The 22,078-nt window shown below is 40.5% G+C and overlaps 1 protein-coding gene across 1 annotated transcript in view; it reads left to right on the top strand.

The window, feature by feature from the left end:
* nr3c2 (nuclear receptor subfamily 3, group C, member 2) overlaps positions 1 to 21,757 on the top strand; it is a 91,278-nt gene extending 69,521 nt beyond the window's left edge. The window contains exons 4-9 of the mRNA XM_061828757.1: positions 266 to 382; positions 2,947 to 3,258; positions 6,835 to 6,979; positions 10,384 to 10,514; positions 15,207 to 15,364; positions 16,861 to 21,757. Of these exons, the coding sequence (XP_061684741.1) occupies positions 266 to 382; positions 2,947 to 3,258; positions 6,835 to 6,979; positions 10,384 to 10,514; positions 15,207 to 15,364; positions 16,861 to 17,016 (1,019 nt within the window). The 3' untranslated portion in view covers positions 17,017 to 21,757. The remainder of the gene's footprint in view (positions 1 to 265; positions 383 to 2,946; positions 3,259 to 6,834; positions 6,980 to 10,383; positions 10,515 to 15,206; positions 15,365 to 16,860) is intronic.
* Positions 21,758 to 22,078: the final 321 nt, after the last annotated feature.

Below are 22,078 nucleotides of genomic sequence, written 5' to 3'. Positions count from 1 at the left end.
TGAGGAAAAAGAAAACATAAGCTAGTAAATAATAATAATAATAATCTGGCTAAAAATGACAAAACAAACAATATTTTCATATAATTTTCTAAAAAATAAATAAAAAAAAATATCACAAAATTCAGAAATACAAAATTTACATTGGATAAAGCAGACTAGTTGAAACAGTAACAAAACGTACTCGGCTGCCACTACGTGTGTCGCGGCACTACTTTTTTCCTATCACCAAATCATGCCCTTGACTTTCTCCATTTGCTTCTCTTAGGTCAGCACAACTACCTTTGCGCGGGAAGAAACGACTGCATCATTGACAAGATCCGAAGGAAAAACTGCCCGGCGTGCCGCGTACGCAAGTGTCTTCAGGCCGGGATGAACCTCGGAGGTGAGGAGTCGCCAGACGGCCGAAGTAGCTAGTGAAACACTCCATCTACACTTTCCTGTGGCGTACCCCAAGGTTCGGTATTAGGCCCAATCTGAGTTTCTATTCTTAAGATGCACTTTGGCCAAATAATCAAGCGCAATAAAATAATTTTTCACCAAGAGTGGATCCGAGAAGCTTAGCTGCTCTAAAAGAATCCCTTTCTGACATCAATGACCTGAGGACACAACGCATTCGCCAACTCGATAACTTGAAATATGAGATAATTCTCTTCCATATGCACAACATCTATAATGTTCCATTCAGCTTTTGCATCATTACAGATGACACACATATCCAAATAGTTAAGAGCTATTTTTTGGTTTGAATTTCACATGCACATCCCACATCAATAGTCCACCAGTCACGTTTCTTCCACATACGCATCACGGCCAAAATAAAATCAATAATTACTAAACCTGAGAGCGTAAAAATATACCTATGGGCTATTTTTCCCTAGGTTAGATTATTTTTGAAACTCATTCCTGTCCAGTATCAGTAAAAAAAAAAAAAAAAAAAGAAGTTTCTCACCTCTCGGTGGTTCAGAATGCAGCAGCTCGGCTTCTCGTCGAAACAAACAAGACATCAGCCCAATATGATGATTTTGTTTTCAAAGTGATTTTAAGATTTTCCTGATGACTTTTAAAGGATATATGGGCCTGGCTCCGGGCGACAGTCCATAACGGAACATTTAACCCCATATGAGCCATCCAGCTGCCACAGATACTCCGATGAGGGCGCTCGGGTGGTTCCGAAGTTGAGGCTTAAAACTAAAAGTGACGGACGGAACATTCTCCGTCACAGCGCCTAGACCAGGGGTCACCAACCTATTTGAGGCCGAAGGCTACTTTGTGAGCACCGATCGTATGAAGGGCGACACGACCTCTTCTTCGAAACGAACTTCCAAAATAACAAAACTCCCAACATTTTACAAATGTAGAAATACATTATATGAGATTATTTGAAAAAAAAGTCATTAATGTAAACAAGTCATATTCAAAGTTTAAAACAATTTGTGACCTGTGCTATTTTTAGAACTTGCCTCGCGGGCCCCTTAAGTGGTCCTCGCGGGCAACCACGTGCCCGCGGGCACCATGTTGGTGACCACTGGCCTAGACCTTGAAACAATCTGTCCCAGGATCCGAAAAAAAAAAAACAAAAAACAAATATGTCTTAAAACTCACTTTTACAGACTGGCCTTTAAGTCATATCGTCTTCTAACCACCTCGTATGTATGTATGAATCTATGATATTTTTTCCCATTTTATTATATATATATAGCATACTTAATAGCATATTAATTAATGAGCATATTTTTTGCTGTTTTTTGGGGGGTTGTCTTTGTAAACGTTTTTGAGGCGCTATAAAACAAAGTATTAAGGTGCCGCTAAAGCACTTGTCTGATTTAAAAGTAGTGCTTTGGCACCATCTGGGGGCCAGGGAACAAGGACGGGGTTGAGCGTCGACGTCGAAAGGTCAGAGTGGGTGAATCACTCGGCGGGATTTTCTTGTCTTCCAATCGGCCAATTTAAAAAGGACTTTCAATTCGGCCGTCTGATGCCCTCACCGGACTGTGTACTGCACAAAACTCTGTGGAGACGTGAACTCTTCAGCCAAATAGGTGAAAAAGTGTACATATGTCTGCGCGAATTGACAAAAACAAGCTAGTTGGGGAACAGTTTAGCGGTTAGCTTCGGCGATAGCTGCGAGCTTTCGTTCCGGCGGGAGCGTGAACATGGGGCTGGCGGTGCGGCATGGACTTGTAATTGGTGGTACGTATGAATGAAGTTGCTTCAATTTGCGCCGCTGCTCTTGTTCCACCAGTCCCGCGCTCCTGCTGTCATGAATATTTTAAGATTTGATGATCAACATAGCTAGTGAGGCTAAAGCTATTCTCATCCTTAACAAGTTTATTTTTACTCCACAAACTGACGTATAAAGACAGCGTTGCCTTGTTGGCGGTCCAGTTGGCCGCGCCACAGAGCGTTATAGTCTGGTGACGGCAGACGGCAGTTTAAAGTCCTCTTTAAAACGGCTAATTGGAAGACGAGATGCCAAAAAACACGTGAGTAGCAGTTAGTCCACTTTAAACTGCAAACCGATGCGGACTAGCAACTGACGACTAATCGCTTCACCCGCTAATGACGACGAGAATTTTATCCTTTGAAGTTGAACAATGACACTTTTGATGCTTTATGAGACTGACGCCGATTTATATAGGTCTGTACTTGACCAAAAATTGCTCACTTGCTAAATATTCGAGTCTATACTCACATACTTTAAATATTTTTTTTACTTTTATTACATCAGAGGTGACTACAAAAAAAAAAAAAAAAGTCATTCAACCCTGACAAGAAACCACGCTGAAGTGAAGGGAGGAGCTTCTATTACAAATGCGAAAGCACTGGGTAAAATAAAAGCAGTGCTTTGGCGTCATTTTTTTTTTTGGGGGGGGGGGTGATTTTTGCTAATAGCTGCAGCGGCGTCCCTATCCGGCGTGAACGCTAACAGCGCGCTTCTCCCGACAGCCCGTAAATCCAAAAAGTTGGGCAAGTTAAAGGGCGTCGGCGACGACCCGCAAGCGGGCAAGGAAAGCCAGGCGGAGGAGGAGCTGAACGCCGGCGCCGCCAACGGCGCCCTGGTGCCCCGCAGACCCAGCGTGGTCGCGCCTTTCCTGCCGCCGTCCATCTGCAGCGTGCTGGAGTTCATCGAGCCCGAAGAGGTGTACTCGGGCTTCGACAACACGCTGCCCGACACCGCCGACCACCTGCTGTCCAGCCTCAACTGCCTGGCCGGCAAGCAGATGGTCCGCCTGGTCAAGTGGGCCAAAGTACTTCCAGGTTAGTGCCGACATGTGGCCTCGATGCTATTTTGGTGGTGGTCCTTTTTTTTTTTTCCCCCCAGCATTAAAACATTTTTTTAAAAAAACACATTTGGACCGATGAAGCTGAATCAAATGGTACCTTTTGGAGCTCCAAAACATAGAATTCAGGGCGCCATGCCACGAAGCACATTAGTGTGACGTCAAAGATCATCAAGTGTGCCGCGGGAATTTATCTAATTGGCACAGAAAAGGTCCGGAAAGTATTATTTAGTCACTACAAATAATGTACCTATGCCAGCGACGGACGTACAGTGACAGGCACAACAGATCATCATCAATTTTTCCAATGCAAAATATTTGCTCGTCTCAGTAAAGGTTGCACAAGTCTGACTTAAAGGGTAACCACAGAGATTCGAAAAAGGCAACGATTGTCATTTTTAAACAGATTTTTTTCCCAAATTTTGTTAGACTTCTTCATTATTACATTTTTATTATTTTTGTAAATTATTAATTATTTTAGTATATAATTAACAACACTGATGACAGTGCATGTACTGCTATACAATTTTCAAAACTGGAAAACTATTTTTCATTGGAATCATCAATTTTTTAAATTTTGATTTAGTTTTAATATTTACATATAGTCGTGATGCTTACATAAGTTATTTTGTAAATTACAATTAAAAAAAATCTGAATAACTCATTGTATATGCTAAATATATATAATATACAAAAATATATATATTAATAGTTATAGTTTTGTAAATTATAATTAAAAAAATCTGAAGAATTCATTATGATTTCTGTAAAAAAAAAAAAAAAAAAAAAAAATATATAATATATATATATATACACACACACACATATATACACACACACACACACACAAACAGACACACATTATATAAAACGTATGTACAGGATTTTTTTTTTTAATGAATATAAATATATTCATCTAAAAAAATTGTACCAAGTAGTTTTAGTTTTTTTTTGGTTTTCTTATACCGGTCTGAACTTCTGATTTTACATTTTCATGAAAGTTAAGAATATAAAGAAAAAAAAACTACATCAGATCAGTTTTTTTTTTTTTTTTTTAGTTTTATTTAAGCCCGCATGTTTCTCCACTTGTACGAAGATGAGATATTTGACTTCAAGCGGCCAAAGCGTTCTCGGCGTCCACTGCTCACGTTCGACATCCCCGTTTCTGCGAAACGTCAGTCCAGTAAAATGTAAATGAAAAGACTCTTGTAATGCAATCCCACGTTTGAAGGAAAACGATATTCATACGGGCGCTCGCCCGCGTCGTCTGTCAGGCTTCCCGCTTTTCTTTCCACTGCGGACGACATTCCGCAAATCTTCCAATGAGATTACCCACGAAATCCTATTTGACCATTAAATAGAAATGGGGATTTATAAGAGCGAAGGCATTTACGTTGCCGCTCTGGCCAGATGTTGGCTCCGACGCGTCTCGTTAAAGTGCAGTTAGATGAGATAAAGATGTTCCGTGCGGGAATATGAATGAGTTCGCTCGAAAGTCGGCAGGCGTATTAAATCCCGTCCCGCTCATATTGCAAGTCAGGTTAGAACGAGTTATATGGAAATAAATGGCAAAATGAAAAGGCACAAACATCTGCCGGCCTTATTTTGGCTCTTTTGGTTTCTCCGTTTTTAAAAGGGAGAAACCAAAAGAGATGTAATTCATCCTGTAAAAATCAATTTTTGCTTTTTGATGTCTTGAGTTTTGAGGAGAATACGTCTTCTCTTAAGCATGTTTCTTCTTATTTGTGATTTTCTTTATGCACGTTTTTTTTTTCATTTTATTGCAGTTATGTTTAAATTTGCCATTATTGTATTAATTGCTGTGAAGGGCATTAAAATGCTCATGATACATTTTAGGCCAAATTGTCATTTTATTTATTTTAAATGAGAAAACATTTTAGGATAAAATGACTCCTGCTCGCCTTATTTTTGTTTTATTTATTTTTTATGTAACATATAATTAACATTAATTTTGATTTTTTTATATTACATATTTTATATTATTTTATTTGGGCTATATTTTATATTATATTTCATCTGGTGGATTTATTTTTCTTTTGTGTTTTCATTGTATAAAAAAATACTTTTGAATGCACATAGTTTGAAATGATATTCGTGAGGCGTATTAAAATAAACTTAACTATATACAGTACTGCAGGTCAAAGTGACCAATGAAAATAATTTTGGGGGTCCTGTTTTTGGCCTATTTTATTTTATTTTTCCCGGGTTCTGACTTGACCAAAAAAATAAAATAAAATAAAAATTGAGCTACAAGTGCTACCTCCGGTGGCAGCAAACTTCGAAAAACTAGCAGTGAACAATTCCTCGCCTGAAAAGTGTTTGATTCAAGTTTAGTGTCACTCCCAGTTGAAAGTTACAAAGAAAATGGACATCTTGTGTATTCAACCAAACTAGATACCTTACCAGCACTAGCTCAAGCTCAATACTAACACAGGAAGTAAAATTTGATTGACAGGTTAGCAATTTTCAAGCAATAGATATTTGAACACAAATGGTGCGGCAAGACATGCGGATGTAGGACTAATATTATTGCAACTTATTGAGCTTAGAAGTCCGTCTTTGTGTATTTTACTGGCCCCTGGTGGTAAAGGCGTGCACAACGGAAGGAGCAGCAAAAACAAAAATTACAATTCTTAATATTGTATTTCATTTTTGCTGTTTGTTTGCATTAAGTATAGTACTGTGGAGTGCTATATTTCTTAAAAAAGATACCATTTTTGTTGTCGGAACACATTAACGGCATTTCCATTCATTTCATTGGCCAAAAGAGATTTGCCATAGAAATGTTTTGAGTTACGATCGTGATCACGAAAGGAATGGAAGTCGTAAATGGAGGCACTCCAAGATAGTATTACAGAATGTTTGCGGCTTGTTTAAAAACACGCAAGGTGACATCCCCGCAGACGGAAATAGTCCCAGCGCCTTGTGGGTAAATTGCTCGTCTGTCCTCAGTTGCCTTATTTTTTATTTATTTATTTATTTATTTTTTGTAGTTCGTGGAGCTTCTCGGCAAGCATTGATCGAGAGTTTGGCACCGATCCTATTCCTGCTTCTATTTGCGGAGGCCCTCGCGAGGCGTCATAAGTGGAATCCTCGCTTGGATTTTGCATGTTACTCAAAGGAGGCGCGTTAACCTCGACGTGTTGAATTAAAATTAGTAGGAAGAAACGCGACACTCGAGAGAACTGGAAGAGAAGCTGCTGAAAATGTGCTTTGTTTTGTTTACAATTGTCACAAATTTATTGTTTTCTACTTTTAGCATTGCATTTTTAATGGAATCATTTTCTAAAATTTTATAATTTCATTTTTAATACCACTGTAAATATCCTAACTTTACATAACATTACATTATTATTATTATTATGTTTATTTTCTTTTTTGCTTTGTGTCATTTTTTTATGAATACTTAAAAGTTTCAAAAGTTGGAGAACAGAAATGTAGACATTTTGAAAACAGAGCTTAAAAAAAAAAAACAGAATGAGCCAAAACTTTGTAGTCGTTTCGGGATTGACTTTGTGGGTCTTTGCACTAGGTTTTCGGGGCCTGCCCATCGAGGACCAAATCACGCTGATCCAGTACTCGTGGATGTGCCTGTCCTCCTTTAGCCTCAGCTGGCGCTCCTACAAACACACCAACGGACAGTTGCTCTACTTCGCCCCCGACCTCATCTTCAACGAGTAGGTCCAAGCACACAGAAATATTGAAAATACTCTCAGTATTGTAATTTCTTTGTGCTACATATCTGCTTCCAAGAGGCGGAGCCTAGCGGGTTGGAGTGTGACATTGGGAAGTCTGTGTGTGAGAGTCTGCGCGTGAGCTGTGGCTGACAGCAGTACCTAGATGAGGGTCCTCATTGCGTTTGCGTCCTAGTGTCAATAATCATCTAAAAAAATGCATGTTCATGTCGCACATGTGTCAGGGGGGCGTACAGTCAATGTTGCTATTCGCATGGGAAATTTACCCTACACACAAAAGGTTTGCAATTGCCCATGAATGCCACAAGATGTCAAAATGAAAATCCTCAACTCAGTTCAACATACATGGCATACATAAACGGCGAATACAGTGACGCCTCTGTTCTCGACCACAATCTGTTCCAGAAAACGGTTCGAAAAGTGAATTGTTCGAAAACCGAATCGATGTTTGCCGTTACAATGAATAGAAAAAGAAATAATGCGTTCCAAGCCTAAAAAAATTTGGGCTTTTCGAAGCATTTTTTTTTAGCTTTTCCTGATAATAAACTGCATAGTAGAAATACATGTATAGTTTAAATACTTTATATAATAACATAATTTAAGAAATATATTTATTTATTGCTTAAAATGCATGCTTTAATAGTAGAGTACGCTAGGCTGGGAGTGCATCTGTAGCGATTTGCCCCCCATCCTTGTAAACTTTTTTTTTTTTTTTTTTTAACAAAAGTGCACAATAACTTTAAACAAGCAACTTGCCTTCTTTGGCGCCATGATTGGGGGTTAATACGGTAGAAGAACAAAAACAACAGTCACTACCGGGACATGTCTGTGTACAGAGGCTGCGTTATACCGAACAACAAAAATGCGCTGCTTGCGCCGCGCGCGTTGTCATTTCCGGGTTTTTTTTCGGGCGGCGCTCGAATTGACAATAAGAAAGTGGGTCGTGGGTGGGTCAGCTGGTCTGGCCGCACGCAATATGTTATTTCTGGGTTTTGTTGGGGGCGTTCGAGTACCGATTTTCGTTCCTAAACAGAAGCAAAAAAAAAAAAAAATTCTCAATTTTCGTTCGAAAATGGGGACGGTCGAAAACTGAGGCTTTACTGTATTTGCAAATTCCAAACGGTGAATATGCAAGGGTTCACTGTATTCTGAAAAAAAAAAAAAAAGAAAATAAAAAATTGCTTAAAATAATCTTCACTATGGCTGGGTTCACTTCATAGTTTGGAAAAAAAAAAATCCAAGGTTTTAGAAATCTGTGGGATTTATTTTTAAATTGTTATGCCTTTTTATTTACAAATACTCTGTTGCTGTGTAGAGGTTGGCTAAGACGTTTTTTCCTCGTTAAAAAAATTAAAATAAAAAATGTGATTTCACACTTGGCCTGGGAGGGCAGGGGGGAGAGGAACTATTTTTTCCATCTGGATGCCAACTTGCGTGAATTGGCTGAGCGCAAATACGGCGATGACTTTTTCTTCTTCTGGCGGAGGGAAAAAGCATTTTAGACAAGTAGAAAACATCGAGAGAGTATAAAGCGCAGTGAAAAGCGGCAGGCGGCTTATTTTGGACAATGACTCAGCAAAAACAACTTCAGGCGAGCAGCTGCAGAGAATCTGTGCAACCACAAAGCACAAAGATTTTTATAATGTTGCTATAGATATGTAGTTACATTACGCTGGGTCGCATTGGATGCTAATTTCGATTACATTAGATGCCACATTACCTTATTGTGTGACTTGCAACATGTTACTTTGCATTCATCACTCATATATTGTATTTGACGTATGTTACCGAAATTTTACTTACTGTAATTTCCGGCCTATAAACCGTGACATTTTTCACACGCTTTCAATCCTGCGGTTTATGCGGTGATGCGGCTAATTTGTGCATTTTTTTCTAATGGCCGCAAGCGGGCACTCGGGTTAGGTAAGAGTGAGACCGGTGGAATATATGTGCCGAGGAAGTGACTTTTACCGGTCAGGCACTGTTAGCGCTGCACTAGCGTGTTACTTCCGTGTCTCAGTGATTTTTTTACACGTATTTATTTTTTTTTTTTTTTTTTTTTTTTTTTATTTTTTTTTTAAATCGGCCTTTAATCTGTTAGCGCGGACGGCGCTAGAATTAGCGCGCCGGTGCTAGCGTTACCGCAGCGGTGCTAGCTTTACCGCAGCGGTGCTAACGTTAAACTCTTTGAATACCGTCGTTCTTTGTAAATATTTTGTGTTTTAAATGTGGGCACTTGCGGCTTTTACACAGCTGCTGTACCAAATGGTATTTCCTTTACAAATGTACTGGGTGAGGCTTATAACCAGGTGCGCTCTGTCGGCCGGGAATTACGGTACATTACCTACTGAGGTATGCTATTCCTCTACATCACGTTAGATACTTGTTACGCTGCATCGTTTCTTCTTACCTAACCCCATTACGGTATGTTATATTACATCATGATACATCAAAGTGTTTGCTATTACATTGTTATATACCGCAGCTGTAACATTATCTTATGTTACTGTTACCTTTCCTTACGTTTCTATGTGCATAAAGTCGCTGTCGGGGGGAATCCTCGCATCTACATAATCAGCATTTTTCAGGGGGGAAAAAAAAAATTCTCGTGTTACCAAAATGCATCGTTTAGGTTGGTATTGTAGCTTTATTTTCATTTTCATCACACACTCTTGCGGACCGTCAACACAAAGCCACCTCAAAATGATGTTTAATTGCTAAAATTAATCATTAAAAAAGAAAAAGAACAAAATAGTTCCAGTATCAAGGATTTAAACAGTGCCTGCCATCCACATCGTAGACTATACCAGTGATTCCTAACCAGTGTGCTATGAGCAATCTTCAGGTGTGACGTGGGAAATTATCAAATGTTACTTATCTTCTCAAAAGTTTTTCATAGAGTACATGAAATATTGTATCTTTGTGCCAGCGAGGCGTCGTGGCAGCCAGAACAAATAAAAATCTCTCCCATTCGATGGCAGGAAGTACATACAGTAATCGTTGTGTATCGTGTGCCGTGAGATTTCCCAATTGTAAAATATCCGCCTTCGCTCCATAAAGGTTGGAAATCCTCAGTCTACACGCAAGCCAACCCCCCTACCCACCTCCCACCCGACCAGACAAAAAAAGCCTTTATTTAATACTTCACAAAAGCGAAGGACTGATGTTGCATAATCTTCTCTTTTTCCAACTCTGCCTCAAGCACTCTTTTGGCTCCACTAAAATGCTTAGGGGTCATTTACAAAGATATAAGTGACAAAAAAAAAAAAAATAAAACAACCCTGTGGTTTCGATCATTCTAGATATCTCCAATATCTTGTTTATACTATTCAATATGAAAAGGGAAATGATGACAATAAGATCCTTTTGATCTCACCCGTTTGCAGGGATCGCATGCAGCAGTCGGCCATGTATGAACTGTGCCTGGGCATGAGGCAGGTGAGCCAGGAGTTTGTCCGGCTGCAGCTCACCTACGAGGAGTTCCTCTCCATGAAGGTCCTGCTGCTCCTCAGCACAAGTAAGGAACGTCTTAGCCGCCAAAATGCTAACGTTTTAGCGCTTTTGCGGTATGAAGAATGGAAGAAATGTGAGTTTGGAAGACTTTTTCCGGGAATGATGCTAGGCATAGAAGCGTGACTTACAAGAGAAACTCATGCAGACTGAAGGTTGTTTTTCGTCCTTCGTTCGAAAATGTTGAAAACCCCGGGTGGGGGGCATTTAGCCGTTCTTCGGCGATTGGCGCGTTTCTGACACCTCATGAGCACATGGGCACTGAAAAGCCGGCTAATGTTCAATCTGACCACGCAAGCTGGCATGATTTAAAACAAACCCATGTCGATTGAAGGCTCACGAAGTGATTATTCATCATTTCATTTTCAATACAAGTCGAAAGGCGAAGCTCTGAATTTACCAGTCGATCTACGTTCCCACCCTCACCTATGGACATGAGCTGTGGGTTGTGAGGGAAAGAACAAGATCCCAGATACAAGCGGCCGAAATGAGTTTCCTCCGCAGGGTCTCCGGGCTCTCCCTGAGAGAACAGGTGAGAAGCTCGGTCATCCGGGAGGGGCTCAGTGTCGAGCCGGTGCTCCTGCGCATTGAGAGGAGCCAGGCGAGGTGGCTGGGGCCTCTGATGCGGATGCCTCCCTGGTGAGGTGTTTCCGGGTATGTTCCACCGGAAAGAGACCCCGGGGACAACCCAGGACACAGTGGGGAGACTATGTCTATCGGTTGGCCTGGGAACGCCTCGGGATCCCTCTGGAATAGTTGGAAGAAGTGGCTGGGGAAAGGGAAGTCTGGCTATCCCTGCTGAAACTACTTCCCCTGTGACCCGACCCAGAGAAGCAGTAAAAAAAATGGATGGATGGATGGATAAAATTCAATTCATATCCTGATTGGATAATTTTCCTACAATCTAAGTCCTGGGAGAAAAAGGAACCGTAGTCAACTCTACTGATCACTGCATGAAAATCTGGCTCATGGTGGTACTTCCAGGCCTTAAACAGAAACTCAACACAGACTGAAGTATTCTTTGCCTCATAGCTATGATGTTATTCTTTCTATATACTATAGATTGTTCAATTATAAAGAAGCGCGGTAGACAAAGTCAGGAAGGATTTTCAAATCGTGGCAGGGCATTTTTTTCTCAGACTGGAAAAACACACGTTCTAGGATAAGATGACACCTGGACTGACTTGAAGTATCTAGTTCGACGACCCTCAATCACCTCGACGGACTGTCACCATCCACACCCGTCAGCAGCTATTAAACACTGCAAAAGTATCAAAGATCTTCAGGGACCCGAATGGCTCTCCAGTTCGTGCATTTTACATCCCGGTGGTGGTGGAGCGAGAAGGGCTGAGATTAAGCAGCCTAGCGGCGAATTTGAAAAGTCTGGGCGCTAAAACGTCTTTAAACCGCCAACACCGGTGCCAATCAGTGGAGGTATTTATGGCGGACGGAGATGTCGGAATGCACGCGAAAGACGGATGACGGGCGTTTTTCCAGACTTTTCTGATCAGACAAAGTGCGCTTTGGAAGCCAACCAATGTGTTTTCACATTAAAATAAAATAAAAAAAAATGTTGTTCACTGACTTTTGGACACAAGAGGTAGGAAAAGTCTGCTTGCCCAAGATTTACCATTCCAAAAGGTACCACTTTGAGTAATAGTTTTGAGTGGGGAAAGAGCAGATTTCCCAATCATTTTATGTTACGTAAAGAAGATGTCATTAAATGAATATTAAATAAACAACATCATATCCTGTCAATCACAACAACTGATGTGGGCAACCCAAGGACTGCATGAACAGTGACGAATCAAGAAAAAAATGTAGATTTGAAGAATGAAAAGCCCGCTGGATACTTTCGAGAGGCCAAAGAAAGAAAAACGTACGCTGCAATGTATGTTAGAAAAATATGTATAAGCCCAAGATTTACTGTTGCTAAGCATAATGTGGCGAGCTGAACTGAAGTAGACCAAAAACTAGATATTCAGTGCACTGGAAGTACAAAGCTACAGGACAGTACCTCTCATTTAGTATATATATTTTTTTTTTAAATGCATTTTTAGGAGTCCAAAGCAGTTGACAGATCTTGGATCCTGGAAAAAGAAAATATCTCGTTGCTGTGTCATAGGGTACGTTTGAAAATTCACTTCAGGCCCGCTCGCCGCACTCCGGAAGGTTCAGAAACTCGGCTGAGGAGATGCAGCGGCAGGCAGAACCAGATGGAAGCTTCAAGCTGACACGGTCAATACGGCGAACGCACTTGTCTGTAAATTCTGAGAAAATGGAGGGCGCTCTGCCCCTCTCTGGACGTTGCGCAGAGTTGTGTCGGTCAAAATTACCACGTACACACTATCAATCACGGAAGAGGAAGTTTCCGAGATGACTTCTCAGTATGCAGTGTTGCAAAACAACAACAAACATTTAAGGACAAAGCAATAATCGAAAAAGGAAGCCTCCTTCGAAAAACAAAGACAAAAGGAAAGTCAAAGGGAGGCCATCGCCGGGCCTTCTGTTGCCGTGGCCTCCCTCTCCGGTGCTCGCTGCTTGTCTGGACCTGGGCCACCGAGCCAGGCCGTGCTCCAAGAACCGCAATTTTACTCTCTCTTTACTTTTGCTGTTGGCCGTGTCATCCGGTAAAGAAAAACGACAGATGACTATGAGATCTCCGAGGTCTCAACGCCCTGACACCTTTTGAATGTTCGCACATAATTCACAAGGGTAGCGTCAGAGTTGGCATATGGTTAGGATTAGGGTCGGGTATGGTTGGGGTCGGGTTCGGGTCATGGTTGAGTTTGGGTTGGAGAATTTACTGAAACGTATTTCTTCATGCCGTACTCAGGAAGGAAGGGTCAGGGTAAGGTTTGGGTTAGGATTACGTTCAGGTTAGATAGGGAATAGGATTATGGTAAATTCAGGGTTTGGGTTAGACTCGGGTTCGGTTCAAGGTTTAGAATTAGGCTAAGGCGAGGAATTCTAATGTACTCCTTCGTGTAATATTCAAGGATGAAGGGTTAGGGTACGGTTAGATGGAAAGACAGTTTTCTAATCCCAAGCGCAGAAAACTGTTAACGTGTGACTGTACAATTTGGAAGCCCCCCCGGGAAGCGGTTGTGACTCATTTTCACAAGCGAGCGTGCCATCTCCTAGGCGACTTTTGGTGAAAACTCCGTTAGTTCCAGCCATTCAGAGAGGAAGCTGGCGGAAAGGAAGAGAGTGTTTACACAGGAATTGTCAGAGCTCGTCGGCGTATGACGGCGGGCGATGAGCGCCTCTGGCCTGGAACCAACGAAAGAACGAGGGGATAAAGAGGACAGGAGAGGAACTGCTAATGCTCTCTGACCTTGGTCTTAGGTTTCAACCCAGCCTGTGGTGTCTGATGACCCCGTTTGGCATTGGGTAGGCGAGCGCTTTCGCCTCGCCTCTGCACAAATAGATATGATATTCCAAAAGAGACCGTGGTGGAATATAAGAACTTATTCAAGTGTTTAAAAAAGGGAAAGACAACCTGGTACTGCTCGGCGCTCCAACTACACTGCGACTCTGTAAACAAATACAGTGCAGCTCAGCCTTGGAAATGTGCCCAAAATGGATGACAAATGTCCTGTAATGGGTTGATTGTTGAAACTGGTGATAAGGGTGCATTTTTTTAACTGACCTGGACCTTTTTTCACAGATTGGCTGTCCTACGAAGACAGACGTGTCCAGCTATTTAAGCGTCGACTCATGAAACCCATGTCGGGGGCTAATTTTGTTACTTTTCAGGACCGAAGTTCAAGGAATTCACACCTGAAATGACAAATGGTGGACTTTCCAGTCAATTTCAGTCATGGATCCATTACTTTTTTTTTCTTTGCATATGCCCACCTGATTTGGTGAAAATGGTGGTTAATTCTTCCAAGTTTTCGAAGCACCTTTTTCACGGAATCCGCTCCCAAAACGGCTACTTCGCAGAAACCAAAATGGTCGATTCCCAAGTTGATTTTGGACTCTTTCATGTCCACAAAACGTTGCGTTGATTGGGGAAACTGGTGAGAAGGGCCGCAACTAAGTCAGCTTTAAATAATTTCAGGCATGTTGAGGCCCCCCCCCCCCCCCCAACAGACTGCGTTACCTGCCCTCGGTACAGCTTCTAAATGCCAGGTCAGTCTCTATTCAGGATGTATATGGGTCAACTGGGAGGGGGTGGAGGGAAAAAAAAAACCCAAAAAGGTCCAAACGCGTCCTTTGGGTATTAGCACATTCTCATCATGTCAGCCATGAAATACGCTCAGCCCGCCTCACAATCTGTTTTGGGATTTTCTTGGATAACGCCAGCCACGCCTCGAGGCTGTTCATCGGCGTAGAAAGAGGCAAAAATAATCTTGACGAATTCGCGAGCGCGCTTCCCGAGTTATTGACCTACAACCGCGGCTTCTTTCAACAGACGCGACGCTAACCGACAGGAAGGAGGCTGTAGCCAACGGCGAAGCGGCTCCTGCGCCTCGTCGTCAAACTGTCACTGAATTTCAGGCTCGAGTCCTGGAGACATTTTAGTCCGTCCTGTAACGATAAATTTGTCTCCCCAATTTTTGTGTTGGGAGCAAATGTGTGTGGCAAAAGGTGACTTGGCTCGGCAAACATTAGGAATTAAGATCGCAGTTGTTTATTGGTTCAACCCCAGCCCTGCGCAGCTTTTTCTGATACCCGTGGCGTCTTCCCGCAGTTCCCAAAGAGGGTCTGAAGAACCAGGCGGCGTTCGAGGAGATGCGAGTTAATTACATCACCGAGCTCCGGCGGGCCGTGGGGAAGGCCACCAACAACTCCGGCCAAACCTGGCAACGCTTCTTCCAGCTCACCAAGCTACTGGACGCCATGCATGATGTAAGTATGCACCAACGGCAGTCGCCATGCCCTACTCCGGTACCCGGCCCTCCTTTGGCAGCTTTGGGCGTATAAGAAGGTGTTCGCTGGCAACTTTGCGCTGCTATCATTGGATTTTTTTTTTTCCCTCTCTGGAATAGCAGCAGAGCGGATTTGGATCATACTTAGCGGTTGGCTGATGCGGTGGCTCCAAATAAGGATTACTGCATCCCAATCTGGCCCTCGGAGGGGGTTGCGGTTATTTCGGCCGACCGGAACAGAAGGGGGATCAATGCCAACTGACGGTTTTCTGGATCACGGCGGTCACCGTAGAGATTCCGCTTGCCAAAATTTAATAACCTTAATGCGCGGATGAATCGGGGTTCAGGAATCATGGATGCTAAACATCAAATGGGCCTCCTTGTGGTGAGTTATGTCAAAAGGTCAAAGTTCATTCTGCTGCATGAGCAAAGCTACAGTCCGATTCCATTTGGGTTGCTCGACACAGAAGTTCCCCGAGGAGATAATTTTGGACTCTAATGTAGTTTTTGTTTTGTGCCTTTTCCAGGACCAAAAATATGAGCTTGTGTGATACGGTAACATTTTGTATCATATAATGAACGGCATTATCAGAACGACGTAAAGTTTTTTTTTTTTAAAAATCAGTTCATAAATGTCGGTCATTTTATGCTAATAAATTTGGGATACGTATGTTTATTTCATGCTTAAAAAGTTCAAATGTTAGGGAAAAAAAAGTCAATTTAGTCAGGAAGAAAATGTTCAAAAATCAGATTAGAAGATTAAAGTTGTACTTTTGGAAAAATAAATCAACGTTTTGCAATAGAATTTTTTTGCACGCAGAATTTATCATTTATCTGCGGTAAATAAATCTGAATTTTACAATCTTTTAAACATTTTATTTTATGAGATTATAGTTGTATTATTATGTTCTCTGTAAAAGAAAGTTGTGAATTTATGAGGAGAAAAAGGACATGGCTGTAATTTTCAAGAATTCATCATTTCATCATAAAAAGTGGGTAATTTTACAGAAAATATTCATAGTTTTGCCATTTTGAGCAAATATAGCTGATACATTCTAGAAAAAAAACCATCTGATTCTCTTTCATGATCACGCTAAAAAGATTGTTGCTAGGCAGAATTCATGAGGCGCAATCATCTGTAGCCCACTGGACGTTGAAAATAGTTATATACATGTAATATAGAGGTTATGTACAGCTTTTTGAGAGAAGCATTGCTAAACAAAAAATGTGAAGAATTGTGGCCACAAATTACCCAATTACCAACAATTTTTACCGACAAAAAAATAAATGAAATATTTAAATAAAAATAATTTTAAAAAAGTAAATATCAGCAATTGGTAAAAATTAACTAATGGATAGCAGAATAGCTCAGTTTTATTAAAAATTAGTTTTCAATCATCAGTTTTCATCACGCCAAAGTATGCGCAGGACTGCGACTTGAATCTAAAAGTTATTTTTGTTTGTTTTGTGCGGCAGCTGGTGGCCAACCTGCTGTTCTTTTGCTTCTACACCTTCCGCGAGTCGCAGGCCTTGAAGGTGGAGTTCCCCGACATGCTGGTGGAGATCATCAGCGACCAGATACCAAAGGTGGAGTCGGGCCTCACGCACACCATTTACTTCCACAAGAAGTGACCAGGGCAAAAGTAATGACGAAAAAAAACCAACAACAACAAGAAACGCGCGACCGAGAACTCGGAGCAACGGCAAAGTGGGGGAAGCCTCGCGACTGAGCGAGCGAGTACCCGTAGCATGCCGGCAGAACACGGTGGAGGAAAAAAAAAAAAAACAGGACCGGACTCATCGGGTTGGAGTCGGGAATATATCCCTCTGCCCCCCCCCCCCCCCCCCCCCCCCACGACCCCCCTGTGCACCCCAAAGACGCTTAATATCTTTTCAACGGAGATAAAGCCATACATTTCCGAGGCTGTGCTAGCGCTACATTCACGCTAACACACCACACAATACAGATGCACTTAAAAAAAAAATCCCGAAAATCACTCAAATTAACGGTGGCTTATGCAGTCTCTCACATACATAAATCAATATCTATACAGTATATCCAGATAGTTAGCCATTGCTTCGCAGGAGATGTAAACCAGGACAACAACAAAGACAACACGCTCGACTAGAAGGCCAAAGGTCGCGTTGAATATCATCCAAGGGCTACAAGTGTACAACACCGAAATGCATCACCGTCAGATCACGGTCGAATTCAATTGGTGTCGTTAAAAAAAAAAAAAACAAAAAAAAAACATTTTTAACGTATACAGTCAAGTCCAAAATGATTCATACCCGAGTGGATTTGGGTGTAATGTGGGATGCAAAAGCGGGAAAATAAACACTTGACCTCGCTTCTTTTTCCACATACATCCATGTGAATAAAGTTGTTTTACAGGAAACTGGGGGGGGGGGGCATTTTAGGAAAGAAATAAGATAATTAAGATTTGTTTTTATTTTATGAGAAAAAAAAATATGATCGAGAAGTGAATGAAAAATGCGTACAATGGTAAAAACGTGTTTAGAAAAGTGCAATGTAAGTGTAATTATCATCGGTAGTCCTATGTAATTTTTTTTATTTTTAAAGTACGAATATAATAATGCAGTACGTTATAAAATTTTATAAAGTACTTTATACGTTATAAAGTATGACAAATATTCATTTAAAGTAAATCCAAGAGGGAAAGAAATTTGAATTGAAAAAAACTAAGTGCCCAAAAAAATTTGAATATTTATTATGTTGAGGGGGGGGATATAAATTTTACAGGAATGAATATAATGATTTTAATTGTCATTTTGGGATTAAAAAAAAACAATTACAGTGTTCACAACAATATATGAAAATAAACTAGTTGTACAAGAAACCAATCATTTGAAAAGTATAAAGTTGTAAGCCTACACTGAAACGCTTTCATTTTTTTACAAGAGCAATCTATCTTGAGTTGAAATATGGGAATAAAGTCATAACTTGAAAATATGTATAAAAGTTTTTTTTTTTATTTGCAAGAGTAAAGTTGAAACATGATGAGTAATTTTTATGAGTTGAAAACATGGCTGACCCGCGAGAAGCCATTTTTCATCTTTTAGATGAATTTTTGAAAGGAATCAATTTTTTTTAGTCACTGTCTTGTCCCCTCACACGATTCACCTCTGACTCCAAATATTCTGCGAGGGTATGAAATATTTTGTGCTCAACTGTGCAGTGAAACAATCCAAAACTAATATGCAAAAGGATAAAACGCGAGGGTGTGCAACCGGGACAATGTTGTTGAGTGATTCCATTTGCAAAAACGCAAGCGCGACCAAATGCCGTTAATGGATTGGACGGACGGGCGCTGCTCGTTTTGAGTTCTCTCCGGAGCAGCTGGTCCAATTCACGTCTGTTTCTACTCACAATCTGACTAAGACAAGCCAGCCCTTTGTCACACCCCACTCTTCCTCAAAATAATACTATTAATAAAGCATTTTTATAAGAGTTGTCTTTTTTTTTTCCCCCACTTTCCTCAGACGAGCCGCTCCTTTTAAATGAAGGTGCTTCATTTTTTTTTTTTTTTTTACTGCCGGGCAAAATATTTGTACAGTGATGTTTGATTAAATGAACAATGCAAACACACACACATACACCGTCGCTGCCCAACATAAATGTCACAATTTTGTAAATTAGCCCACTTTTTTTTCATGAATCATCCCTCTCCACCCAAAAAAATGTAGCAAATCAAAATGTTATTTTACTTTTTTTGTTCGAAACAAATACAATGATGGTTTAAAGATGAAAACCCCCAAAACATTGTTTTGATGTCAGGCTGAAAAACATTGAATTTTTTTTTTTTTTGGAAGGGGGCAGGGGAAGAAAATACATTATTTTTGTAGCAAAAAATAAACAATTGGTGGGTATTTATATTTTTAACCAACCTCCCCACTGATTTTTTTTTTACTGCAAGCAAAAAGCAAGACAGTACATCTTACATATTTTGTCCTTCACCAAAAGCCCACGAAAGAACAAGTCGCTTTTTTTTTTTTGCTAAAATTTTGAGCCAAATTAGGTAGCACAGTGGAGGCTGTTTAGACCGTCTGCCTCAAAGTACTGTAAACCGGGGTTCAAATCCCAGCCCCGCCTGTGTAGAGTTTGCATGTTCGCCTGCGTGGGTTTTCTCCGAGAACTCCAGTTTCCTCCCACATCCCCAAAACATGCAACATTAATTGCACACCCTAAATTGCCCCTCGGTGTGATTGTGATTGTGACTGTTGTCTGTCTCCATGTGCCCTGCGATTGGCTAGCAACCCGCCTCCTGCCTGAAGTTAGCTGGGATAGCTTTCCAGCACTCCCGTGACCCTTGTGAGGATAAGCGGCTAAGAGAATGGATGGATGGGGCCAAAATATTCCCAGATAAATTTTCCCCTTAGTTTTAGTCAGAAAACTCCCACTATATATGTTTTTAGTTAACCCTCACACCCCCCAAAAAGTGTTTTTTTGTATAATTTTTTTAGCCCCTGCCCCAATTTTATTTATTTTAAAAAATATATATAAATCAAAGGACATTCTTTTTTTGTTTTAACTAGCAGCTGAAAAAAAAAATTATTTTAAGGGATTTTTTTTTCCCTAGAGCCCCCTCTCCCCCCAAAAAATTCTCAATTTTGTCAAGAACAAAAAAATAAAGATTTGTGTTTCAAGTAAAAAAAAATTTGTACATCGATGCGTTCAAGCGACGACACACACACACACACACCACACACACACACACTGTACAGTTGATTTAAGACAGAGACTTAATCTGCAGTGCTTAATGTACAGCTACTAATGAACTAGTGAGAGCTCTTGTAAAATTTGTAGGTACACTTGACCATTCACAGTATGATTTTGTACACTTGTTGCGTCCAACGACTGCGAGTGATGCTACTGAGGGGCATTAAGAGAGCAGCCCCCACCCCCTGAACCTAAATGCTCCTTTCCATGATTTCAGTGTGAAAAGAGTATGATTTGCATTTTTTTTTCTTCTGTGGATTAGCCATATTTCTTTTTTTTTGTTTGTTTTTTTTGCACAAAGGAGCTACGGTTGTAAGCGAGAGAAGCAACTAGCGAGGTCGGTCGGACGTAAAGAATCGGGACATCCCTCCGTGTTCGTCTCGGATACAGTGGAACCTCCATCATGTCGCTTGACTTCCAACTTGTCGTCATTTCTATCGGAATGTTTCCCCCATAAGAAATTATGAATATTAACGTTTTGCCAACATAAAACTTTTAGCTGGTGGGTTGAATGATCCTAATATAAATACAGAATAGAAATGATGGGAAACAGTCAGGTGAGAAAATACTTTACAGGTTAAAAAAAAAAAAACATTTAAAGAACAACATTGCAATTTTCATTTGAAATATCTGAAATTGTAATTTCCATTTTACAGGAAAAAAGATTTGCCAAGGAAACATCATACATGTACATGGTAGAAGAAACTGATTGTTTCCTGGTCGCATTAAAAAGCTTGTCGCTGGGGAGAATTTATGGGATGGAGGAAAAAAATAAATAAAATTGGCATTCAGCAGTTATGCAGTCCCCAAAACCCTTTAAAAATATATTTAAACAAGCATTTAATATCCTATGCACAATTTACAAGTGTTCCTCGCATAATTGGGAACCACTTGTTGGGAATTTACCTATTTGCAAATTTTGGGGAGAACCTATCCTCAGTTGCTCACAGAAAAACTAACCTATTTGCTGTTTTCTGTGCTTGAGCCAATGCCGTTTTGCGTAAAATGCACCAATGAACCATGTTGAAGTAAACTGAGACGCTTCCTTTAGCATTTTCTGGCATCTTTGTGCCAAGAAACTTAGTTGGCGTTGAGGAAATTTATTTAGACTAAATTGTTTTTTTTTTTTACCCCATCTTGTCACAAAATCATGTTTGAATGCCAACTGTTCCACTTTGGAGGTTCCACTGTATCCGTGAAAAACATAAACAGCGAAGTGATCATGTTTGTTGCGAGGAACCCTCAAATTAATCCCGCCCCCCCAACCCCCATGTGTTTGTCCTTTGTAAGGAATCACTGCTAATGTCTAAATATGGTCGAATGGGAAAGTATTTTTGAGAGAATTATATTTTGCTGGAAAATATTTAAGTACTTTTGTCTTAAAAAAAAAAGCCAACTCCTTTTTGTAAGATGTTGATAAATGCATGCGTTTTGATGATAACGAGATGTTTACATTGTATTTAAGGAAAAAAAAAAAAGAACGAAAAAAGGGAAACTTGTGCCTTTTTTTGATCGCACCTGATTTAAAGTTTAACACTATTGTACATAGTACAAAAAAGAATCTTTTTCTGTTGAGTGTAAAACATTTTTACGGAATGATGTGTTGAACACCCCCCCCCCCCCCACACACACACACACCACACACACACACACACACACAGTCGCCATGTTTTTTTGTGTTGGAAGTAGAAATGAATGTACGATATACATTGTGACAGACTTATGACGTGAATGTGAGACAAAAAGACATCTATAACCTTTATTCTAATATTTTTGTTATTTTTTTCCCCCCTCGTCGTTACTCATGTGGCTCGAAACGAGGATCATGTTGAAAAAAGTATTTCTTATTTTGTAACAAAATATTTGAAGAGATGGATCTTTTTTGGTTTTTTTTTGAGTTGTTGCTGTTGAGATGATTTCCTAATCCAAGGTTGTTGACCAGCACCACAATAA

Source organism: Syngnathoides biaculeatus, chromosome 9 (assembly GCF_019802595.1).
Source record: "Syngnathoides biaculeatus isolate LvHL_M chromosome 9, ASM1980259v1, whole genome shotgun sequence".
In the NCBI taxonomy this organism is placed as follows: domain Eukaryota; kingdom Metazoa; phylum Chordata; class Actinopteri; order Syngnathiformes; family Syngnathidae; genus Syngnathoides; species Syngnathoides biaculeatus.
The sequence above is the reverse complement of the archived record's forward strand: the minus strand, read 5'-3'. Positions and strand labels throughout refer to the sequence as shown.